Source organism: Vanessa atalanta, chromosome 2 (genome assembly GCF_905147765.1).
Source record: "Vanessa atalanta chromosome 2, ilVanAtal1.2, whole genome shotgun sequence".
Classification (NCBI taxonomy): Eukaryota; Metazoa; Arthropoda; class Insecta; order Lepidoptera; family Nymphalidae; genus Vanessa; species Vanessa atalanta.
In genome coordinates this window covers 13,075,923-13,103,691 of record NC_061872.1, presented here as the reverse complement: position 1 = coordinate 13,103,691, position 27,769 = coordinate 13,075,923, and the positions used below count along the sequence as shown (strand labels likewise).

General features: G+C 32.3%; 1 protein-coding gene across 1 annotated transcript in view; it reads right to left on the bottom strand.

The window, feature by feature from the left end:
* Positions 1-16,408, bottom strand: part of LOC125073780 — a 38,055-nt gene extending 21,647 nt beyond the window's left edge. Inside the window, exons 1-3 of the mRNA XM_047684820.1 lie at positions 14,014-16,408; positions 13,857-13,921; positions 13,320-13,507 (exon numbers count right to left, since the gene is read on the bottom strand). Of these exons, the coding sequence (XP_047540776.1) occupies positions 13,320-13,507; positions 13,857-13,921; positions 14,014-16,408 (2,648 nt within the window). The remainder of the gene's footprint in view (positions 1-13,319; positions 13,508-13,856; positions 13,922-14,013) is intronic.
* Between the last annotated feature and the right edge of the window lie 11,361 nt (positions 16,409-27,769).

The window sequence follows — 27,769 nt, the reverse complement described above, 5'->3', positions numbered from 1 at the left end:
CGTATATATTGCTTATATATTCCGTATCTAAGATAGGGACGATTATTTTTTAAAGAATATAATTTAAAAAGGTCATAAGTTTTATAACATCATGAAAGCAACATTAAATAAAATCTTAAACAAAAAGAAAACAAGAGATTCAGGGTCCAAGCCCATAAATGTCCAACTGATAGGACAAAATATCTTCTAGTCTTCTGAAAACGGTTGTTGTCGTAACCACTTTGCTCCAATGTGGATAAATGTACAAAATATATAAATTAATATCTAGTAGTAATTTTAATAGTAACCGAGTTCTCGTTTCTCTTGTTATCTTAACATGGCAATACAAAATTGCATACAAAGGGCGTAATCGAAGAAAACGACACAATAGAAAATGTTGGCGCGTCGCCAGTTTTGTGAGTTGATACATGAACTACACGATGCGCATGTATTATATCAAAAATATAACAAACTGGCTGTTTTTCTCACTTCACTATATGAATAAAAAAATACAATATCTCTTATTCACATTAAAACTTAAAACTTACAGTACAAAAATACTTTATTGGAATAGGCTTGGCACTCTTGTATCGACGCTTTACAAGATTAATTTAAATGTAAAATTACTCGGTCGAAATTTATAATCTACCAAAAATTAAAAAGAGATTGATTTATTGTTTTTTTTTTTTTTGTTAAAATTAAATCTTCTACTAAACATTTTTTTTATATAATGTATGGATATCAAATATATCTTACTTATTTTGAATCGAATAACATGCCATGAAAGGACTAGTTTTTTCCGGTAAGGACATTCCAGACAGGTAATCAATTTAAAATATTTAAAGTTTAATATAATGTCAATTGTTAAATTTTTAAATTAAGAACTCGGAGGAGCAAATCTAGCGTTTGAATGTAAACGGTTTTTCCCATTACTAAATAGGATCACTCAACCGTCCTTTAACGTTCCAATGCACATCAGCAAACTTGGAACTAAAGATTGGCAAACCATGAGGGCTTCGAATTTAAACTTTCCCTCTATCTATGAAACAATAATCTTTGAACTCTCGATATTATCTTCGTAACTGGGATAACTTATACCGATCGAAACCAGATTATACTGAACCTTATTTAGTAGCTGATCCTAAATTGTCGGTTGGGAGGGGCTTGACCCTACTAAGTGATAGGCTTTAGCAAAGTACGTATTATGAACGCATACTTTTATATTTATTTAGATAGTGTAATTATTCCTAAAAAGTTTTATTAGAATAATAATTACCAAGTTCGTTTTAAGATTTGTTATGGAGGGCATTTTTGGTTGCTGTCATATATTATGTGTATCTGGTACCGAATGCTCCGTTCACAATTTATGGCATGTTTAAAATCTAGATTTGTAATAATATAACGGCCCTTACAATTAAACGTCGATATAATATACATTCGTCGAGCTACAAGTCTTTTGTAATATCAAAATAATAACTTTATTCTTAATGCGTATGAAAGTAGATCCCATAGATCTACAGACTTTTTGTCTGTCTGTCTGTTTGGTCCGGTTAAGCTTGAATGATTTTCACTGGCAGATAGCTGATGTTATGAGGAGTAACTTAAGCTACTTTTATTTTAGAAAATATCTTAGGTTTTCCCTGAATATGAATAAAACCCATGACATTGTTAAACAAATCCGATTCTATATCCACGCGGACGAAATTGCGGGTAACAGCTAGAAAATAATATATTTCTTTTTAAAAGGTGAACGTTGCAAAGAACGTGTGTAGTTGTATGCCGTTTTTAAATGAGAGTGTCATGAAGTGTTTGCCCTACTTTTTTTTAACATTAAGGGCATTCCATATTTTCACTTAAAACTGTGTCAAGATGTTCGGTTATTATGGACGTGATCAACATTTAATAACTGACATATTTGTCAAAATTAATGTTACAAGTCTTTATTTATTAATTATTTTTCATTTTTATATTTTATACTTTATGTAGAGGAAAATGGTCTGATGGTAAGTGGTAACCACCATCCAAGGACATAGGATTGTAACAAATTTTAACCATTCCTTAAAACACCAATGAGCCACAAACCTTGGGTGCTAAGATAACATCGCCCTTGTTACACTGGCTCACTCACCCTTCAATGTGGAACATTACAGTATTGTTGTTTAGTAATAGAATATCTGGTACTACCAAGTACGATGGTTAACCGATTTTATTTTTTAACTGGAATTATAACGACCTTTATTGGTCATAAATTAATAAGAAAGATTTGGAAATAAGAGAAGAGAAATAAATGATTATGGTCGAATATCGACCACCGAACGAACAATAACTGACACAAATGTCAAGGCTAATATTAAAGAATACCCGCATTTCCAATAAAATTTATGAATCGATACGTATAGCTAAAACAATTATCATCTGAGTTGACATAAAACTCACAGTCTTTTAAGAGCCAAATAACCTCATATTATGTGTCAAATACATACATATAAATCGTTTACAAGCGTAAAATTTTTCAATTTAAAAATATCTTCATCGCTTAAAATTAGTTTCATATGAAATATTAATGTATAATTAATTCTAAAAATCTAATAAGAAAAAAATATCATTTGAGAAAATAATAACGACGATCGAAATGTTATTTTTTAAAAATAACCACAACTTTATAAGTCGGGAAGAAAAACGGAAGTCTCCCTTCGATAGACCGAGGGACATTGAAGGTTGTAACTTCGTTGGGGCAACCTTATTTAAACGCTGTTCATTCGTAAAATGTTTACAGATTTTCGCAACGAATTAGGTAAGCATTGTTGACAATTATTTTATTAAAGTGAGAAATAAGTTAATATAAAAAATATATATAGAAAAAATACTTACCTTAGTGTTCGTGTTTATACTAACATTAATAAAGTCATCAAATTTTAAACGCAAACAATCCAAATTATGATTTGAGATTTGAATAGGTTAAAATATAAAACAATTTACAACTTTAAAATGAAACTGTTATTAATGGTAATATCGAAATACTCATTAGTATGTGACAAAGGTTAGGTTAGGTTAGCAGGACAGCATTGCTTAAGCGACAAGGGCGCTAGTAGCTCGCTTTAAATTTTATTTTAGTAATTGAAGCGCAATACACATACTATATAAACTAATATTAAAGCTAAAGTAACTCTGCCTGTCTCTCTGTCTGAATTTTATGAAATTCGCTATGAAGCAAGCTTGAATCATAAGGCAGGACATAGGCTTTTTGATGTGTATCATCTGACGACTAATCCCTAAAACGGGAGCGAAGCCGAAAAGACGAGAAGTATCGTGTATTGCAAGAGGTAGAATATATATTTTAAAAATTGGAGAGCTGGTTTTAAGTGTTTCCTATAACAAAAGTGATCAATAAGTCTCGGTGACATAAATGACAGAAAAAGTCATGTACCGTTTTCATTTTGGAAACGAAACAATTCAATACAATAAAACGAGGGTAGTGTACAAACTTATATATTAATAATGTAAGCTGATTTTTGTCCCAGTGATTAAGATGAAAAATAAAAAATCAGTTATGGTCTCATTTTGAAGAGCTCCAGCCATAAATGTGCAGAATATTAAAGAGGATTGTTGACTGCCAATTACTAAATTGTTACAATTTAACAAAGAATTAATTTTAGAGAACGGAAAAAAGTGACTGGCTGGGTAGAGAGCGGTACTACGGCTGTATAAGAAAGAAAGAAAAAAAAAAACAAAGAAAAACGTAAACCATATTAATTGTTATCGACAAAATCCGATTCGTAATGAACTAATGTTTGTTTAAAATTGACGTTAAAAATTTCATTTTGTCGTCAAATGTAAATAAGTGACTTGCAGTTCGCTTCGAAATCACTAAAAAATCTCTTGTATAAACGCGAAGTTTCGCGGGAGAGCCACTAGTCCAAAATTTAATACACAGTGTACCACCACTAGTCTAACATACAATACTCGATTAAAATAAAAACCTTGGTGTATGATTGATGTAGGGTAGATGGAAGTCAAAGATATAGAGCGATGTGCTGTCAAAGCTGAATCAGGTTTCGCTCGCTGACAAATGACTTTTTCTGCGAATCTAATATTATATTGAAGTAAGATGTGTCTGTTTGTATGTAAGTGGTAATCTCCGGAAATAAAATAAAATAAATCTCTACATTTAAAGCTACGTTTTTCCTGGATGTAATAGAATGTAAATTATATTTACGCCGAATAATTTTATTTATTAACTTGCTGTGCTCGCGACTATGCGCGTTTTAATTTAACAAAAAAGTTCGGTATAAGTACATATGCATTTAGTAAAAAGTGGTTTACAAACACATATGGACACAATTTTATTATATGTATACATAAATTGCTTTCGTGCGAAGCCGGGGCGAGTCGTTAACATCATACAGAGGTTACATATATTCATAGCTTTCGAGTGTCCGAGTGAGATTTAACTATAGACGATTTATAGAATACACATCTTGAAATAACTTTCCGTTCCGATTTTAAAATGCCGCTTAAGGGTTAATTTACGCTCGAATAGAGCCTTCTTCTATTCTCATTATCACAAAGCTCCGCAACTTTATAAAAGCCAATAATAAGACGGTCAGATTGAAATAAGGACGGGGCTAATTTGCTTTGTAGTCAAGAGGAAATTATATAATAATAATGTTTAAGGGGCAAGATAGGGATTTTATATAATATTGGAACTAGTTATAGCCTAACCTACTTGGTTGGATTTATGAATTGATACTGGTGACGACAAGAGTAAAATTTTAAGAAGATATTTGAATTTGAATGGGAGTTATTTTTATTAGAATGAAATTTTGCAACTGGTATATATCGTGACGTAAGAATAAAGCGTTGCCTCTTTTTCGTTTACGCGTTTTTATTTAAAATCATTTATGTTATCGTTTCAATTCACAAGGGATTTTTAATTACAGTTATGTCATAGATACATAATTTTCAAATTTTGTTAATTTATATTTCCTCCGTTCCAACCACGACGTTTTAAAACAATTTAAAATATTTCTTAATTTATTTTACATACGAAATAAAGTTTTCTAAATACTCACAGTTCGCGTAATGAATGTAATTCACGATGCGATACAGTCGCCAGCCATTTGAGTATTAAACCCTCGTATACAAATACTAAGCTATACAAATTCCTATTTTATCTTTACCTTAAGTGTTCATAAAACGCTCATTAAAACTGTCCTAGATTCTAGACAGCTTGGGTTTTTCATGATAAGCGGAAGTGGAACGTGTCGCGTAGTCTATGGTTAGCGACCATTTATTCTAATTATAATATAACAAGATACTATAAGATATATTCTAGTTTTATCGAGATATATTATCATGTACGCACTCTTTGACGTGGAGCAAAATTACACGTACACTTGGTGGTAGGGCTTTGTGCCGTCTGGGTAGGTACCATCCACTCATCAGATATTCTACCGCTAAACAGCAGTACCTAGTATTGTTGTGTTCCTGTTTGAAGGGTAATTGAGCCAGTGTAACTACAGGTACAGGGGACATAACACCTAAGGTTGGTGGCGTATTGGCAATGTTAGGAATGGGTAATATTTTTTATAGCGCCATTGTCTATGCGCGATGGTGACCACTTACCATCAAGTGGCCTATTGGGTCGTCCGCCTACCTATATCATAAGCACATGAACTCTATTAATCGATCGAAAAGGTTTCATAAATAGGTTCTGACATACTCGCTTTTGATTCCCTTTGGAACCTAATTCAATTTCAAGCTAGCACCAATTTCGAATTTAGATTTCACCATCTTTTTTTTTTGACAACATCACATACATTACTCTGATCCCAATTTAAGTAGCTAAAGCACTTGTGTTATGGAAAATCAGAAGTAACGACGGTACCACAAACACCCAGACCCAAGACAACATAGAAAACTAATTAACCTTTTATGCATCGACTCGGCCGGATATCGAACCCGGGAACTCGTAGGGGCTTACCCATGAAAACCGGTGTACTCTACTCGACCGCAGAGGTTTGCAAGGAGAATAGATAAAAACTCAGGAGTTATATTATTTTTCATCAATCATGTTTAACAATTGGTAAACGAGTAAGTAAAGGTGAAAAATAGATTAAACGGGGTTGGGTTCTGGACGCATGAACTTGTTCTTGAAAATTAGGTTACTAAGCCAGTCGGTCAGGAATATCAGAAGAAACACGTCTCGGGTTAACGGAGGCGTCATGGCTCACGCACTCCTCAGTCGCTCGTTATAATTTTCACTTAAACAATCGCCACTATGAAAATAAAATCAGAATATTCTTCATTCGACTAGGTACTTATCAGTACTTTTGATTGTCATTAAATGATACGTAAAACCACCAGTTCGGAATTACCAGGATTCAGTAGTTGCTGTTAACAGCGAGTTACTTAAGATTGAAATGTCGAAATAGTGTTTCAAATCTATATTTGAAATAAGCGGTTGGTATTATATTTTTTAATCTCTACTAATATTATGAATGCGAAAGTGTCTGTGTGTCTGTTTGGCTTTAACAGCTGTACTACCGAATAGATTTGATGAAATTTGCAACAAGCAAGCTCGAACTCCCAGAAAGGATTTGGCTACTTTTTATACCTATCACCTGACGACGAAAAAACAGTCATAAAAAGTTTCATTAGACACGTTTTTTGAAATATATTAGGCATGTCAAAACAAATGACAATCGACAATAATCACTAATAAATATGAACAATTTATTTTTTATAAACCAATCGAAGTATACTTTTTCGCCTTCAGAGGGTTATATTGGGGATACATTTTCGTCAAAAAATGAATTCGAAGCGGGCGAAGCCGGGGGTTTACCTAGTTTTTATATATTTTATCGCCTTTTTAGGGTAAATACAGAGGACGAAACACGCGCTTTTTATCCTTTATCTTAAGATCAACTTTATGGCCGATCATAAAAAGTTGACTGGCATACAAAACAGCTGAATGTGTTTTATTTAAATACAATAAAAACAATAAAACAAGTTTAATAAATATTTAAGCCCATCAAAAAATATATCAAAATGCACGACGAATCAAAAATTTCAACCAGAAAACTCATTATGAATATATTCGAAAGAATGAGTTACATATTTGAAAACTTAATAACGAATACCGTATAGTTATATTAATTATAATATAATAATATACATATTCCCTATTATAACATGTATAATAATACCTACATATAACTATTATCCAGTAGCTATTACCGAAATATCGATGTAGTAATAAAAAAATTACACCGCGTCTCATGGACGACGTAAAACTAACACAAATAGATTCTATGTAATCCAATGGAAACATTGCGTTTTACGAGTTAGGTGGCGTTTTATGAGCACTAGACAGAGTTTGGCCAACGCCTCCGCAAGTATATGACTTATGAGGGCATAAAACTACTTTAGTTTTATTCGTTCTAAGAGTAAATTTACTTTTAAATAATTCCGTTACACGCTTTACAGTCTAATCGTAACTATTACGATTAGATATTAGTTAGGATTTGTGAACGCAATCATTCAATCAAATATATACTTTTAAAAAGTCACGTAACCTCGTCGTGTTTATTTTTTTTTATTTCATCATTGAAATATATCTCGCAATATGAGAAGACTTGCTGTTTATTCTAGCACTCTCCCTTACTGGTAGGATAAAATATTTGTCCGATATTACCTTCATATATATTTACATGAATTAAACACACGAAATCTTGTAGTGCTTACATGGATTTGAACTCTTGGGTTCAGGGCCGGACCGTAAGTTTAGGGGCCCTGGGCTAACACTACTTAGGGGCCCACCTAAAACATATCTGAATGTAGACTTGAAACCATATGACCTGTTTAATTTTATAAAGTTATGGATTCTTTCGCATTATCGTCTATTTTTGACTTTGACTTGACTTAGCTGGCCCCCCTTGAATTCACGGGGCCCTGGGCTGAAGCCCAAAAAGCCATATGGTAGATCCAGCCCTGCTTGGGTTAACATCTGCATTTTTAATCACGTTGCCCATCTCTAATAAATGTAAATAAAAAATACACTTAAGTTGACAACACTTTTATAAGTAAACAAAAATGTATCATTGAAAGTTAAGATAAAAATAGTAGCGAGGTCTGTTAAAGAATTAACACGATAAAATTAGCGATACGTATGTACGTCATTACCGGTACAACAAGTGAATACTCGTCTATGAATACGAGTCATTTAATTAAAGTTGAAATGAAGGTTTCATAACCGCATCGCTTGGAGAACACTCCACTGTATTGCGAGACCTGTATTTTTTATTCATAATGGTATAAGAGTTTTTCTATGGAAATGACGATTGTTATGCAAGGAGCATTATCATTACCGCCTTCCATCTAGTGTTGTGTTTATATTTATGTTAATATTGTACGTTTTGTTAAAATTTTGTTATATAATAATTCGTTTTTGTATTGATTTAAATCAATTCATGGTATGCTTTTGTTATTATTCAAAAATTCAGTTCAGATAGTTATAAAAATTATATATTTATCCGTCCCGACTTTACATGAATTAGAGTAAAGAAGAAGCATAAAAAAAAATTATTGTTTTTTACGGCTTGGGAAATTGAAATTCTCGGATTTTCTCTACCAAAATATGCATGTATCATACATAATGTTTTATATTATGTAAAGATTTAATTGTATTTAGTTAATCTTTAATTTAATTTAATCTTGTGATAAAACTCTTCAAACAAAATTGTAAGATGTTTACATTTGTAGCAAAGAAAATATACGTACTAAGTCCATTAGAAGATAAAAAGCAATAGTAAAATTTATATTTAGAACCCTGTGTTTTCACAAAAATCAATTTCTATTAAAACATACATATAAACGACTGTTTGATTCAAATACAATTAAATTCCGTAGAGCAAATATCATACGAAAATGCACGAACAGCGTTTCACAGAAACATGTGTCCAAATGAATAGTGTTATTCTTTTAATTGGTTGTTTTTATATTTCGAGTTAAATTTACAATCATAAGTCTAAATGAAATTGTGTTATTTTAAAATTTTAAATCGATTTAAAATTTTAAATCGATTTAAAATTTTAACGATAGAGCTTGTGGTTACAAGTTTTAGATATTTTGCCGAAGTTTACGCAAGGAATCTTGCGTTTTCGAATGAAAATCTGTCACTCGTGTATCACGTGAAGCAGCGTGGCGAAATAACCTAATCCTTCTCCTCAAAATTAGCCCAAATGTGGGAAATTTAACTGTAACTTTTAAGTATTTAAAACCTGAATGTAATGTATCAGTATGATGATCTTTATAAAATTTAATTTCGAATAATCAAGTATACCGAATCTTATAAAATATTACTTTTGTGCTACCATAAAATATTGATTGAAGAAAACCTCAAGGTATTCTATAAATAAAAGTCCATAACATATTCATGTTGTGGCGTTTCGGTTTAAATATCTGTTATTTGCTTTCTTTCCGAACATCGACTTTAATTATAAGTCGAATAAAACTGGAAGCATGTTGGATATTCCACTTCTTGGACTCCTCAATTTTTAGGCATTTTAAATCTCAAAAAAAAAAAAAATTGACAGTTATCCGTCTAAAGACCTTTTGTATGTTAAATGAGATATCGATCAACGAAAACATTAGAAGTATTCTTAAATTACACAAATATAGTGTTATCGTTTATTTTAATATGAAAACAAAATTATAGTCTAAATATAATTTTCTTCGTGGAAATTAAAAGTGCCAAAGTTAACTGACGGTCTACGTATTCTCGTTTTCGATTTAAAATAAACGAAATGGACGATTCTTAACAAGCCGTCACGTCAAACTCCAAAGTTCGTTAAGGTCATGACTGACGTTTTGTAGTACCTATTTTGACTAAAAACAAAACAATAATTTTGGGAATATATTTGACTTAGTGGACAATCGCAATTAGCTTCTTTATGAGAAGTTTAGGCACACATATTGGCAGTAATGATGATAAGTACTAAAGAATATTAACAGCTATATTTAGCTAAATATTTGAACTGTTCTGTAACTAAGACACATGCTACAATGTAACCATGCATATATAATAAAAATAAACCGAATGATAGCTGTTCCAACTAACTGTACATTGTAATATTTCATGCATTCTTAACTAATTTATTAACTAAAATTATTTTGTCTCTGGGTTCTAATTCTGCTGTTAACAGTTTTCTTAAAACTTTCGGATAATAAAGAAAAGTCCATGATATATACTTTGCGATTTAGTTCCTTTTGGCATTACTGAGTCCATTTATTCATAACTTAAGCCAAATGAATTGCTGGCGCTCGAGAAAAATATGAAGTTTTAAGCATACACTGCTCGACCTAAATATTTGTGAGCGCGCTTGGTACTCGCAATAATACAACGTACATAAACCGAACAGCTATTCCAAATCATAAAAATACCTTTATTCTCGAGCACACAGCCGCACTGCGTATGGACACACCCACACAACAGCAAACATGAATAATTCGGTAGAATATTCATTATGAGGAAACGAACAGTTTATCCGAATGCAAAGCTGTCTGAAAGCTGGGAGTGAGCTAAATGCAAGTCGATCTCTAATCGTGAATCACTAGCGATAGTTATGTCCAAACATAATGGTATAATCATGAGGCAATTACGCCTGGTTTATAAGGCAGAATTAGAAAATGGTAATTTTCCTGACGTTGTTTTTGCGGGACACAATAATGATTTGGTTTTAATGGATAATGCTAAGCTGATATTTTAGAATTACTAAATATTGCTAAAAATTGTATTGTGTTTTCTATTTGATATAATTTTATAGTTTATGTTTTGTGTTTGTTGTTATGGAAACTGTTTTAAATTTTTTATTATATCATAAACCTATAATAAGTTAAAGTTGTACATTAGTTGTTTATTTATAAATATGATCCAGTAATGTTGTCGTTTGGTTCAATAAAATGGGTCATTTTTTTCGTTATTCTACGTTTGCTTTCCAATTTTACATTCGGGTTTCCATACAGATCGGTGTTTTTTATTATTTTGGCCTACGTTTCGAGAGAGCTGCATCCGACGAAAATACAAATGGGGAAGTGGATAATAAACTTTACATGCCGAATGTTTGAGGAGAACAATATGTTGCCTTTACTAAAAACCGATCGATAAATACGGACCTAAAAATGTACAGCTTATTTAGTGATGAATGGTTATCAGCCAATAAGAGTACAGACTCAGCTATGCCACTGCTATATTAGCCAATAGCTTCCTTGAGCGTACAGCTTCATTGATCTTTATAAATTGACCAAACCTACAAGAACCTTTAGTTTCAATCACTTGGACGTCTGCCAATACTCAAATAATGATTCTCTTTGATTGCAGATATTATACTTGTATATTGAGTTGATGTTAACCTTTCAATCGATATTTTTTTTATTTATCTTAATTATAATTTGACGTAGATGAGGAAGTCAAGTTTTTATTAATAATAATAAATGATGATCTAATGAAATGTTTATATTGACTATTTCTTGTGATGGCTTACATACTCCATGCTGTTGCTATGCAGAGCTAGATCAAAACCGATACAGAGATTATCGCGTGATGTCTTTGTTAACCCAGCGACAATTTACTTACAATTTTGGGCATTATATTAATATTTCGACCGTTTGATCGATTTGATTTGATTCATCATTATAGTCATGCATATGTGACTTATATTATAATCCTCTTTATAATAATTATTTATAATATTAATGACTATAATATTAGCTAACTATTCAATGTGAGATGTAAATATGATTGATAATCAAGTGCTTAACCAAATCTAAAACGATTAAAGTCGATCTAACTTTTCGTATACTTTCTTGAAGATTATCAGATTAATATTAAATTGATTGAATAATTTGTATATATAATATAAATGACCTCAAATGAACCTAAAATAAGTTCTCTAATTAAATACGTGCTAGATTTGGATTTTCTGAAGTTCTGTTGACGTGAGAAAGACAGGTTTCTAGAGTGAAAATTAATGGATCATAAACATTAACTAGGTTATGTTAAATTATTTTTAATATTTATCTTTATTGGTTCTACAACAGATGGAATCTAAAAAAGTACGTAAGGGAAGCTCAGTTTTTAGTTAATATTTCGCTTTTTAGTTATAATCGCTCTTATCTAACGAAATATATCATCATTATTCTAAAAATACCCAAGTTACCTAGCGGCGAGATACTTACAATCAACCGAAATTGGAACAAGCCTTAGTAGGTGTAATCTGTTTAATATATTGATAATTATACCTACACATGTAGACTTGATTACCTTGACACAGGATATATCGACATTCATCAACTAAATGCACTCATAAATTTTTAATGAACTAATTTTTTTATCAGCAAAACGTAACTAAGAGAAGCAATTAAAATTAAATAAAAAATGGCGCGGAATCTTCAATGGTACTCTTACCAGTCTCCTTTCTAACTATGAGCCCGCTGTTCCTTTCCTAGCACACTGCACAAACACAACGTAACACAACACTGTATTAGTATTTTACAATGCGTAATTTCCTAAACAGCCGAAATATGGACACTTAACCTGGGTGAGTCTGAAACGCGACTGGCCGGGGTGCGTCGAATGGGAATCGATCGGTCTGCGCATACTTCTTGCGCCCCGCGTCACTCCGACCACCCCCTATATCTTATGTATGAAAGCAATGCCAGGGAAAAGTGAAAAATACTCAGCAACGCCGGTCTCCCTCGTGTGGCTACTGTTTGTCAAGGAGCTTTTATGACGGTAATCTCTTTCTATAATGGTGGGATCAGTAACTTATATTATAGTTAAGAATGAAACGTTTTAAGGGATATTAGAATCTGTTAGAGGTTTGATTGTAATGTGAAATAAAATGTGTGGTGGTGTAATTGCCTTGGATCGTTTCATACAAAATTCAAAATGCAATTTCGTAGGTAGCTCCGTTTTTTTGGAAAGTGGGTTTTGTAATATTAATGATACTGTTCACTGGATACAATTCTATATGAATACATGACCTTTTGTATTCGTTATGTTAATCTCATTAAATATTTATTAATCTGGTTTTGGTATTGGCGCGGTTTCATTAGCTTTTACGGAAACCGATGTGATATTAAAAATTTAAGCACTGCAGCGGATGTATAATGGCATCATTTGTTAACTTCAGTGATCCCCGTTGAATCAGTTGATAGTGACTGATTATAGAGTCTCAAGCCAATTCAAATAGAATTTTATAACATTCAAACAATACAAGGCAATATATCTTTTAACTTATTATGGCGTTTAATTGGATTGGAATCTTCAATAGACCTACCTGTACTTCTTATCTCTATGCCAGACTGAAATGTGTAGCATCTGATGGTCATAGACTGCCGTTGGTAGTGGTAGCTTCAGGTGACGCTGGAACTCCGGCTCTCTCTTCCCATAGAGCACGGAAGTCCGCTGAAAAATTGATCGCTGCGACGGTAAGCTCAGGTCCTCGGTTACACCACTGATCACAACCTGAAATATAAAAGTACCGATATACACTAGAAATTCGTTCTAAATGATTAGTTTTTTATGATTCGTTCTAAATGATTGATTAATTCTAAATGATTATTTTTCAATTTATTGTTATAATACATCGTTTTTTTTGTTTTGTAGAATTGTTCTGTATCAATGTTTTTCCAATAGTAGAATATCACATGTCAGACTGATGTCCATGTCCACGCACACAAAACAAACGCACGTCAATACTCTTATATAAATATTTGTCAGATTCGATTGTAACCGCAACTGTGTGTACTTTGTAAGTAGCACAGAGCTAATTAATGTTTCGATCATGGAAAAACATTACAATCTCAGTACTAACCTTTGCGTATGCATTGATATCATCCATTTTCCCAGTGGATCGTTGAAGGTCTCGACAGCGAATAACTGAAAAAAAAAACATAAAATTCTTATCTGTTCTTTTGAAATTATTAAAATATTTTTTTTTATATTAAAAGGGTTCGATAGTCACCACTCACCGTGCACGTCAATAATGTCGTTTCGCGTAACTATTTCTAAATCAATTGTCGCTTTTAACGATTGAAATCGATCGGCACTCCTCTCTAAGCGATTACTGGCAACACTTCGCCTCTTTTCTTCACTGCTATTTATACTGCATTCTTCCGGTGAATATGTCAGACATCGTCTCGATGTTTTATGTTCTAGTACCGGAGTTAGTATATCATTAGGCAATAAGTCTTCGCCAAGTTTACTTGTTTTGTGTGCTCTTTCTTCGCTAAAAACATTACTGGATCGTTTTAGATTTGGTAGTGGGGTAATAGGACTAGGAATTCCATTTTCTAGTGTTAACCCAAATAGTTCTCGCGATCTGATATTTTGTACTGGTCCGTATGTCTTTAGACTGCTATGAGACACATTCGATCTTATCGAATTGTTCATTAGTGGATAGTCTTTTTCAGAAACGATCTCATGAAAAGATGTGCTAGGGGGCTCGTACAACGAAACGTTTTGTAGTTCCGATGCGGGACTCGGCAGGCCCATTTCTAAAGTAAGAACGAGTGAGGATTTGTTTTCCATTTGCTTTTGTTTCCATGCGCTCTCATTGCTCACTGTAGACTTTTTTCTGCGAATACATTTCTGTCTTTTTAATCTGTTGTTCCTCTCTTTCATTGTAGAGTGTAAATCAGGCGTTGATTCGGATGAAACTTGTTCTAAATTACCTCTCTCAGTAGATGATAAGCTCATAGATTGTGATCTCATTAAGGAAACATTTCTACGATTATTAGACGAACGTTTCTTTTTTACATCGACATAGTTATCAGGCGTTCTTACTTCTCTTTCATTATAGCCATCTCCGTCATCTAAAATAAAACCACCAATAGGTACATTCTTAAGTAATTTTTCATTTACTCTGTGAACCGGAGTCTTCTTTTTTATAGGCGTCGTTTTGGGTGAAACTGAATTTTCTCTAGATAGATTAACGTATCTAGCTTCTTTTATTAAATTAGTTTTATTTTCAGACTGTGGTTTAACGAAAAGATCCTTGATTGCTTGGGCAGTTGCCAACTCTTCTTCAATATCAAGATTACGCTCTACATTTTTGTTAAAAATCCTTCTTTTTGATTTCACAATTTTCGTACTTTTTATGATATCTTCAATCATTTTCTCTAATGTCACATCTCCCATTTCGGTCGTTGAGACTGTTGAGTCCGTTACACTTGTTAAGGATTCTTTACATTGAATGAACTTATTTTCCATTTCAGCTGAACATTCTTCATCTCGAATTGGAATAGTAAAAGGGTTTTCAACCTTTGGAAAAAATTCAGAAACATCACTGTCTCCAACGATTCTTTGTGATTTAGTATGAGTACTTATTGTACTAAACCTCAGAGCAGCTAACTTCACAGATAAGGGTGTTATTGAAATAGGAGAACATCCATCTCTAACCAAAGCATGTACATCTTTTTTATCAATTGAAGGAGATTTAAAGGAACTTTCAAATTCACTTGATTTTTTTCTAGTACGTTTTAAGGGTCTTATATTAGGTGGCCCATCTTCGCTTTTAGTAAAATATAAGGGATTATCGGTAAATATTCGATGACCAAATATCGGTAGAGTAGATTTTTCTAACTTTGTTTTGTCGACTACTAAAGGTTTTTCAATGCAATTAATTACCAAGTCTTTATCATATTCTATTTCTACTAATCCTTCACTGTTTGTTTTTGTCGTACTTATTGATTTTTTGTTATGGATATCTTTTACTATCGCAAATGAGTTTTTTGAACTCTCTGATGATACACTCAATCTTTCTGATAGGTCATTTAAAGATGGCTCAGATACGCTATGAATTAATTTAGGTGATGCTATTAAACTTCTATCCTGTTTCATTTTCCTTTCGGATTTATAAATACAACTATTTCTAGTAAACACTTCATTATTATTACAAACAGTCATTTCTAGTCTTCTTTTCTTCGCTTCCCTAACTCTTCTACTATAAGTAGGAGGGGTAAGAGGTAAATCTGAATGTATATCCTCTTTAGAAGCATTTCTGTAAAATTTTCTCTTGTCAAAGTTAGGTGTCATCGAATTAGGTGTTATGTTACTAACGTCTTTCAAAGCAATATTTTCTGATTTTTTTACATATCCTTCTCTAAAATGATTAGGCGTATTACCTACACAATTTAAGTTTTCCTTATCAACGTTTTGACAGCAATTTTTTCTTGCAGCAGCTCCCAATGATCTTCTTTGGTACCGACTAGGCTTTTTACTTTTTTTTACTGTTTGTGCGTCTAGAGATCGCCGTGCTTTATCGTTATAAGGTTTATGTACGTAGGTGTCGACATCGCTTAATCCTTCGTCATTTATGACCTGAACGTCTGGGTTCTTTTTTCCATACACTGTCCACTTGAGCATCGTTGATCTGTAACAATTGAATTCGTCATCATACCAAAATTCTATTCAAAATCTTAGTCGAAATGTAATACATTCAAATTTTGTTTAGTACATGACAAAGATATGTATTCATATGTACGCATAACAATAATAAATACATATAATAATTACATAAAACTTATTTGGGATTTGTTTGAGATCAATTACCGTAACAAATGGTGGAATGGTGCGATACAGCTAGCAATAAAGGAGAACAGTTGTACAACAACAAATGGAATTATTGTGTCAAGTAATATCGCTCCGTAGGTCGATATGATTTATCTCATTAGACGCTTCAGACTTTCTATAAAATTTGAACGTAATGAGTTCACGAGAGCTTTTATTGTCGATGTACTTTTGAAATTATGCTTTATTGTATTGTCAAAGTATTGACAAAATTTGGAATAGTAGAAAGATATAGTAGTAATACTTTATATATAGAGTCTAATTTTAACGAAGTTCTGGCCTACGAACCCGCATTAAGCAGCGTGGTGGAATAAGCTCCAAGCCTCTTCTCCTCAAAGAGAGAATAGACCTTAGCCGAGTGGTGGGATTTTTGTAAGGTCTTAATATTATTTTCCTTTACACAACTCATAGCGATAGAAAAAAATAAGTCGTTATAAATACTCATAGGTCAATGATTGTTGCTTTACAAGTCAAAATATGTTCGTTTAAATAGATTCATCATGCCTCGCATATAACTACAGTATAAATTTCATGCCTGTTACATTTTCATATATTCCATTGCCATACTCCATTAAACAGATGATATGTCACGTTCTCGCGAAATCCGTTATGACGTTGTAGTACTTGGACATGAAACAATTTCACGGCGCGTCGATATTCGTCCCGGATATCACGACATCGATTAGACTAACCGTTGAGAACATTGTACTTTGAAATTAAACTTCAGTAACAGGAATTGTACTTGAAAGGTTTGTTGGTGGAACTATTTACAATATTACCTATGCCGGTTCAGTTAAGGTTATATACATGAATAAGTTTTTCCGAAAATTGATGAGTTAATAAAATGAACATCAAGAATATTTACTGGAATTTGAATTTGATAAATGTGTACCTAATGTGTGTTATCTTTAATTCATGTAAAGTACTGTATTTCTGAATTTTGAAACGGCTGATACTCTATGCAAATTATTTTTCTTTCATTGCATTTTTTATCAAATACATAATGACCTTATTCAGGCTCTATAGCAGTATACCTAATATTTTAGTCATTCGAAGGTGATGTCGAAACAGGTGAAATAATTAAGAAATATAATTCAGGCTATTACTTTGCAAACAGGCTTATTTTATGTAGAGTGTTTTTAGAACAAGAAAGTGGATATTCAATGATGTCGGGAAGGAATGAATTAATTTATTTGTTGATTAATTAACTTCTTTACCATCGATAATCACAGCGGATTGCTAAATCATCTTAGCCGTTATCTCAACATATTAAAGGCATGTTATAAGCGTGACTGGTCATTCCGTTAAACTGTTATACTTTAACTGCTATCTCATTCTCTAACTGGGTTACATATCTAATTTCTCTTGCTCCGACGATTTGCTTTCTTTTGTTAGTGAAATTATATCTTTAGCTGTCCTTCTACTACTAAAGCGTTAGGTCTGCGTCCGATATACCTTCGATCGCGCTGTCGGACATGTCCGTGTTTCGGAAAACACGGAAAACCGTTGGACATTATATGTATGATATTAATTATATTATGATTGTAAGTGCGTCTGTATTTGCTCATACTCCGTTGCTTTCTAATTTTTTTCAATCTAATTCTATAAGCCTGATACATTTTTTTATGTAATGTTTAATGTATATTTGTATGTACTCTTGTATGTACCTGATATATTATAAACTGAATATATTGAATTGCCTTTAAATATTATGCTCCTTTGTCTCAAATAAATTTCAAATTCATGAGTTGACTTAACAAATAATAAATTTCTAATAATTGTCGGTAAATTAAAACCAATAGGTAATTTAATATTTCTGAATTCAATTGAAATGGCTAAACGACTTCCCTAATTCTAAATCAACTCAATTATAATCCGTAAAGTAAACTAATCACTTACGTATATAATATTAATAAGTCATTCTTATGCAAACTCCTGCCTTGATATTCTTCACAAAAACCTTTGTTGGAATTCAAATATGGCCGATTTCATCTCGGTTACGCCGAGGCAATCATTCATATTTCCCGCTGTACCAAATTGACTGTGTAATTAGAATCTTGGCGCGCTTTGTACCCGCCATAGTCTGACAGACACATGCTGCGCTCAAAAACCAGTGTGTACACAAAACGACCCTGAAGAATTCGCGAACTAAATACAACACCGCAAAAACAGGGCGTACAACTTGGTCCATTATCCTCTCCCTTGCTTTTCAAATTACTATTGAATTTAAGATTTCTCCCGGAGCATTTTTTAATATCGAATGCACGTCTCGACTCGGGAAACATGGGGTCGCAAACAAAAAGTTTCTTATTGAGCGACATAGGTTACTTTGCAGTTCGATTGTAAGAAATTTCCGAACGTATAACGGAATAAGGTTTGGTTTATCGAAAAATTTAAATTTACAATTGTATGGTACGTGCTGAGCGTCAACGACATTCGTCTGAATGAAACGGAACAAGTTTTAGCGGAATTCAAATTCGGAACGTCCGAAGAGTCACATTAAAAATATCTATTGTAATTTTATCGAGTAAATTTGAACTTAATAGCTTTCGAAATAGGTATTGTAGACGACCGAGCGTATCTAGAAATGTCCGTGAAAAGAACAACCGGCTTGTGCCAAAACGGATACTTGTAGCGTTTTTAAGAAGTATTCCGTTCAATAATGTAAGACGTCGCGATCTTAAGACCGCTGCATTTATTTAGGGAACATCCTACTCGTGACAAATGCTTCGAAATTGTAAGGATTGTCATTTCGGTGAAAAAGTCTGCAAACAGTTATTATGTCACACGATTTTTATTATTCATCGAGATGTTGCCATCCAAGATTCCTTTAAGACTCAAGTGCGCGAACGTAATACACAAAGAATTAATTGTAAATGATCTTTGAGAACATTGCATTTCTCATGTTGGGTGCAATATTTTAATCGTCAATACAATTGTTGAATGACGTTAGTTCTTCAGCATTCACTTGTAAAAATAGGGATTGTTTTTCAAAGCGTTCGAAGGTCTGTTTCTCATAGCTGAATGTTTTTCTGACGAATTCGTTTTCTACAAATGAATCGTTATATAATAGATCTTTCTAAAAAAATTAGACTTTAAGGAGCAATCAACAAACAAAAGAAACTTCAAAATGAATCTCTGTTTTACAAGGAAAGTAAAGTTTGAAAGAAAATAGATTTCATAGGAAGATCAGGGAATCAGTAATCGGAAGTAATTTTTTTAAACAAGTTATCGTACTACGAAGTAAAATTTATATTATATTCCGCAAGAAGATTACAAAATAATCGCTTTTATATTATCAATTGAATTTTGTATCGAATATTCTAGTATTTTCGTCTAGTATCGCGGCTCATGGAAAATTTCATTATACGTACTTATACAATTTATTTACATTTATGAAAAGAAACTTATTTTATAGTTCATATTGTAAAGCTTTATCGGAAAATTGAAGAACTACTCTCTAGTAGAACTAGGAAGGAAAAAATGTTTTTTTTTTCGATTAACAAATAATGTTTGTCGCCAGTTGGCGGCAGGTGGCGTTCATTCATAAATAATTCATATCGTCCAGTATGTCTGTTTGCACCCTGTTTCTATTGACTATGTTTCCCGAATTACGAGGACTTCATTTAAATAATATATACACATAAATTGTGCCATATTCCGCGGTTTTACGCTCGAGTAAATGAGGTTTTTATGTATTGTACTTTACTGTTTTTTAAGTTGTTGTGGGTCATTAACTTCTGATCTATTAATATCATTACAAATACTTTTCTTTGCCTTAGCGTCCGAATTTTAATATTGTAGTATTCTATTGTTTGGTTGATTACCGTCCGTAGTTTTTCGGGAGCGATGACGTTGTCAGGGACAAAAGGATTTGCATGTTGAGCGAGCATTGTCATAAAATTGCACACAACAACATTTGAGATAATTTTAAATGAAATTCGAGCCGATATAAATTATCATCCCGAAATTTTTACCTTTAGATGTGGTAATTTTTCTTCAAGTGCATCCTTTCAAACGAAAAATATTTTTATAGAAACGATTTATAATGACGTAGTTATGAGGTAGCAAACACAAAATAAAACCAACTAATATCCTTGATTTGAAGTCGGTTAAAAATAATTACTAGACACATTACCAACGCCTAGAATGCAAGCATGATTTCCCCGTTGAATCGAAATTCCGAACCTGTATTAATATTGTTTCAGACAACACCATATCATTTCTCCATTATAATACGTAGGAAAGCTCATGGGCAAATTAGCCACCCGATGGAAAGTGGTCACCACCACAAGCCACCTTCATAAGCGCTGTAAAGATTACGAGTATAAATTGTGTAATTAAACTGTGGTTAAAACTACGCCGAGTCTATTTATAGACCGGGAGATAGTAACAGAAAATTTCATGTCATTTCTCACAATTTAGCGACCCTTAAGGGATCGGATTAGGTAATTCCGGTCTATTAATTTTTGCTTAAGTAGAAGAAATAGTACAGATCTATACACTCCCAAAGGAACGCGTTAACGTTAACGCCTTAACGTTAATTTTTTTTTTATAAAATTATCTCAATGAATATATATTTGTATTTTCTTGTTTTATTTACTTTTCACGTAAGTCTTGTCTACGAGTGTTACTCGTACTATGGCGATCTCAAAATATATTTCAATGATCCAATTTCGATGATCCAAGTCTTGACCATCATCGCCAAGGCCCCCAATACTCAGGGTTTTACACCACCTGCACTCTGTATTAAAACGGGCTGTGTGTTTTGCTGTCTGTACTTGTATTATATTTGTTTATTTGATATTTATATCGTTCGCCCTGCCTCGTTAAGGGGGTGCGTGTGTTTAATACGTATATATGTATATACTTTCCATCGAAATATTTTATAAGTAGCGATTCGAACTTGCGGTGCATACATCAGCGATGCATATATCATCACATTTAAAATATAAAACAACACAATAATAAAATAAATATTTTTATATACTCAGTATTATGCTCACGAGACATTTTTGGCAAAAGTCTACGTATATATAAAGATTACTAAAATGTGTATATAATTAATTCTGCCATTTGAAGTAACGCGAACCTTCTAAAGAGAAGCCGTTACTATACTTTTATATAAATACACAAAGAATTCTTTTAAAAATGGAAAAGCAAACGATTGGTGGATTCCAGATGGAAGTGTTACTACTTACGTCATCAATATTGTATAAGGTCCACATTTACAATATATTTAATACTCTAGTATTAAATATATTGTAAATGTAGTAAAAAGTAGCCCATGTCCTTGGGCTTCAAGCGTGCGTTAAATTTGCTATATATATTTTTTAATTGCATTTTTTTTCAGGCACAAGGGACATAACATCATAGTTCACAAAGTTGGTGGCGCATTGGTGATGAAAGGAATGGTTAATATTTATTAGCGCCATTGTCTATGGGCGGTAGTGACCACTTACCATCAGGTGACATATTTGCTCGTCCGCCTACCGATATCATAAAAAAATGCTAACAAATTTCATCAAATTCTTTTCAGTGGTTTGACCATGAAAGATAGAAGGACAGACACACAGACAGAGTTACTTTTGGATTTATAATATTAGTATAGATTATAATATTTGATATTAAGAAAAACGTGAAACGGTATTGTAAACGAAACATAATACTAGTGTGAATACGCCCTAAGAATTTGTAGTAATTGAAGTCAACGCAGCTGCCACCCCCTACACTCGATAAGTGGCTCTAATTACAATCCCGATTGCTACAACGTAAATTAATGCATTTATCGCTACGAGTGTATATTTTATAAAGTACATTTTCTTGCAGCTTCGTCCATTTGTAATCAACTACGCTTTCACTCTTAATACGATTTTTTAAGCCTTTACGCTATTCTCAGTTCATAAGGTCCTATGCGACATTGTGGCAATATGTGTCCATTGTACACTTTAATAAGGTCGGTTTTGATTCATTGTATGCTTTCGTTATATGTTTTTATTATATAAGTAAGGCGGACGGGCCAATGGGCCTGATAGTAAGTGGTTACCATCGCCGTTTTAAGATATAGTAACCATTCCTTGCATTGCCAATGCGCAACCAACCTTGGGAGCTAAGATGTGATGCCCCTTGTGCCTGTAGCGTTTCTTTCATATCTTGTTGACAGCTAGTCACCATGGTAACGAATATCTATACGATAACATTTAAAGCATTTAATACATTAATAAAAAAAGTACCACTAATTTCAGCGATTTAAAATTTCAACTGTTTCTGTATTTACGCCGGCGTTTAATTTTTGAATTTAAGCTTTAATGATATGATGGTAGGGTTTTGTTTCCGCCTGGATTCGTATCACCCACTCATCCCGGTACCGCCAAACATCAATACTACATTGCCTCCTTCCTTTAAAGGGGGAGCGAGTTAGAGAAATTTAATGGTTTAAGGTGCATACGCGGTGCGGAATAGTCTATAATTCAGTCTAGGTGATGAGCACTCACTCTCAGATGTGTCTACCGTTCTTCTATAGTAAAAAAATCACGCAACGTGGTTTAAATAAGTAGTACTAAGCACAGATTTCTATATTTCTAACTTAAAAAATGATTTCTAATGAATTTCACCCTCTCGGGTGATGAATTTTCAAAAACACTAATATCTTTCTTTCAATCATAACCAGAACAAAAGAAAAAAACAAAAATCGTTTCTCTTACCTACGTTCATTAACGAATTCCTGTACAAAATTTCCTCACCATGTATACGTTATGCGTTATGTGCGTGTGTGTAAAATTTTATTTAATAGATAAAGATATTCATCAACTGGAAATTGGAAGGAATATATAAATCAAAGGTTTGTGTTCGTATATAACATACTATGAGCTTAAATATGCTGATATGTCATGAAATTATTTGATGGCTTGAGTACCTAATTAAACAAAAAAAAATTCATCAAATATCAAGAAAATTGTTAAAATTAAACTTATTTTAAGCATTTTTACATAGACAAGACAATCCAGGGAGCTCCCGCGTGTCGCCAGTTAACGTCATAACAATATGTTCATATTCTGACGTTATCTATGATATTTATCTATAAATGTTACCATATGGCCCGCAGCGCCATAGAGTTGCCGCAACAGTTCAGTACGGAGTTTTAGTGTTATCTGGTTAGCTTAAATTCGTTTTTTTTTTAAAGTAGAATATTTAGTCTATTTACATAAGGCTTATTGCAAAACTAAATCAAAGTCAATCACAGTTCTATCTATATATACATATAATAAAATTGGAGTGTATGTTTGTAATAGTAAAATAACTAATAACTTTTTACTAAATGCATATGTATGTATGTTACCAGTACATGTACCAAAATATATATTTTTTTACAATTTGGTGTGTCTCTCTGTCAGTCTGTCTGTTTCGGCTAATCTCTGGAACGGCTGGACCGATTTTGTCGGGACTTTCACTGGCAGATAGCTGATATAATAAGAAGTAACTTAAGCTATTTTTTTTAGAATTATATATTATATTTATATACAAAATAAAATATGTCCAAATATGTCCTGTACCGCGCAAAAGCCTCACGCATGCCACCACTCCGCTGTCATATCGGGTGCCTCTCACCAACGACTTAATATCACAAAAGCTGCCTAATACAGAATTGATAAGTTTTGTAAAATCTGCGAACTGAACAATAACTGTTAAATTCAAACGCGCACGAAGTCGCGGGCGCATCTAGTTTATAATAAATAGATAATAATCAATCTCTAATGTAATTATATATTTACAATTCTAACATTATAGAAGTTGTTTTTTTTTAATCGAACTTATACAGAAAATGCTTCTAGAACATATCATATTGATCAACGTTGAATTATAAAAATATTGATTTTAAAACTTGATATTATATAAATTATGTGTCGTAACGACATTTAAAAGATCCAGGCTAATAAAATGTTCCAACACAGCTGTCGCGACTAGCTCCGTGTACGGTATGATAACTTTCTTCAAATAGGCATCCAATTCGACGGGTGCTAGTTTTATTTGGTAATATTTGTTACTATTTGGTAATTTAAGAACTCGAAACTATAAAATATTACGTAATAATAAGTCAGAACTTATTTAATAGTATATTTCTTACAGAGATGATGGATTTTTTGCTTGAATTAATTGAATTCTGTAAATACGTGATATTACTCAATGTCTAGTAATAATAGTATTATTTTTTATCTATAAACTTAGTTTGAGTCAGACTTACACAGATAATTTTTAAATGTTTTTAAACATGTCACTACAAAGTTAGAAACGAACAAAACGTATTTATAAACTTGTAAAATAGCTTTAATATTGAGGAAAGAGAAAAGGTTAGATTTAATGTTGTCTTAGATTTTCGCGATTATTACACATTGAAATAAAACTAGTCTGCCCGTGACCACGAACACTGCAAAGTGCTCGAAACGTCGGGATGTTAAAATAATATAATTAATATACGCGATTAAATCCGTTAAAAAACTAGTTTTATTTCAAGGTTAGATTTTTTTTTCTATTTTTTAATGTTGAAGAAGTATTCCAGCCGGTGTCAGGTTACTTTTTAAATTAAGATGATTTGATGCGAAAAGCAGATGTACCGATGTCATATGCCCATACCCTTAGCTACCAAATTGGAAGCATTGTTCTCTTCACAATCGCTCTATTTAAACCCAAGAAATTGGAGTAACAATAATAATAATTGTTATGCAATCTGGAGCAGCTCCAGAATCTTCCCGCTATTGTTAACCTCTGGGATACCTTTTGTTGTTTGAGGAAGTGTGCAAAATTTCGGGACAATGTAGATGCGCCCTTAGAGTTCGTAAGGTCACTTCGCAGCTGTCTGTACCTGGTTTTATTTTTTTTTACTTCTTTTTTAATCTGTGCTTTCGTTAAGTGAACTTTATTATTCGAGCTGTCGTGGAATACGTTAGATTGGTATTGCGATCTACATTTTTTTTTTCAGAGACCTTTCATTTAAATGCTATGATTTATTTTCGACTACAATACCTTAAGACTCGCGCTATGGGAAATTTACGACGCGATATCGAGGGGCGGGCAATATTGGATTTGCCTTGCGTTAGTTATTATTAGCCTATATATTTTTATATTATTAGCTTCGAAGTTTGTTCACGGATAAATAATATATACATACTGACTATAAAGGGTCTATTTTAAGCAATAACTATATTATACATGATAGGGATGGATTTAAAAATAACCTCGCAGAGAATTATTGACTAGCACGTATTATTTTAGTTATTTATTGTTTTAGCAAAGGAATAAGTCATTTTGATTTTATCAGTCTTCATGAAGATGACAGAACTCACATATCGATTGTTTTTTTTTTTTAATTATTTTATGTTACTGATACAAAGGTCTAATATCAAAATGCCATCGTTCTTAGCAAATTAAGACAAATATTTTGTTTACTATATTAGTTTTAGTTAACTCTTTTTAGTATCTATCCATTGATCTTCATTCATCGATTACTCTGTCCGGCTAATAATGTGAAGATGTTTTTTTTTTTTATGAAATAATTTTTCTTATAATATGCTTTTGCTGGTATTGAAACATAACTATCATTCCATATAAAGCAATTTAGATACTGACATTTTATTCTTCAGCACAGATTATAAAAAATATCATAAAAAAAGTAATGAAAGATCTAATGGTCCATAAAAGTTGCAAAGTTAAATCAATGCGTGTCACGTGTACAATTCAGTATACCGGGAGATCATTTAAAGAGTAAATCGTAACTTAATAATAGAGCCGTTAAATTTTTATTATCTCAAGTAAATCTTTAACGATTACATTATTAACTGTAACGGTAATATATGTCAAATACTTATTGTATTTTATTTTTTAATTTTTTTCGTACTTGTACACCCCTTGACAGTCGATATTTCATTGTCGGGACTTGGTGCTCTATTCCTTAGCACTATTCGCAAAAAAAAGAAGCTATTGTCTACTTTAAAATAGTTTAAAAAAGAACGTGTTCTAGAACGTTATAAATATTGTGGCAAATCCTGTTCTGATTTTAAAAACCGTTGGTTTTGTGACTAATGTATTTTATTTTCTCATACTTATGTCTTTGATTGTTATCGGATTGTCATTTTAAGAACTGCCAACGTATTATAAAAAGATAAAATCAACTGTTTTACAAGAGGTTGATGATTCGCACTAAAATAACACAACGAACTCGCTTATCTTAAGGACCATTTTAAATAAATTTAAAATCCTACCTTAGGGCAGTTGCTTTAAAATTATTAAAAACATAAATGTCGTAGATGTCCGTTCTTTTTTTAAATTCAATTCGTTTTTTATTAAATAAAGTATGAAAAGGTTTTACTTCAAGAGCATAAAGAAATTTATTTTTAAAATAAAAATCATCTTTTTTAATTATTATATGCACATAAGTTGACCGGTTGTGAAAAAGTCTGTGGGTTTTAATTCTATCAAGTATAAAACTTCATTTTTAACTGCTAAACAAATTAGTGCACCTTGTAAGGTCCTGGGAACCAATCCCCTAATCCTCGAAACCCGGAGGTCAGGAGGCCAAGCAGGGTGATTTATAGCCAAAACACCTGGGGAAGATACAAGTATCAAGAAATAATTCTTATTACGCTCACCATACAGACTATTATGTATCAAGACTATGCATCAGCAGTTAACCACTATACGGTAAAATAAACTTTCAAGCAAAGAAATATAGTTCAAAATTGAATAACATTAATAGTGTCATACAAATATTAATTGAGGGATCTTGTTTGTATAACGATAAGGTAGTATTGATACGAACAGACGAGTAATAAAAGTTAAAACTTCTACACAGGGCTATAAATTAAATAATTCCATACAATAATGATTTAGTACATAGAGATAATATAATCTTTCGGGCGTAACGATGGTAATAAGATATGGTTACATTAAATAATTATAAAATGTATTAAATAATATTGTATTTAAAATGAAGGAATATTTTTTATTTATTGATGAACAATTGCGTATTAAAACTTACCAACGAGTCCCTGTACTACCCATGCTACTGAACTCGAATAAAAATATTTGACAATTACAGCGTAATTAGTCGTAAAATCCACTTTTAAACAAAGATTAAGTTATACAAAAATGTATCCTAAATAA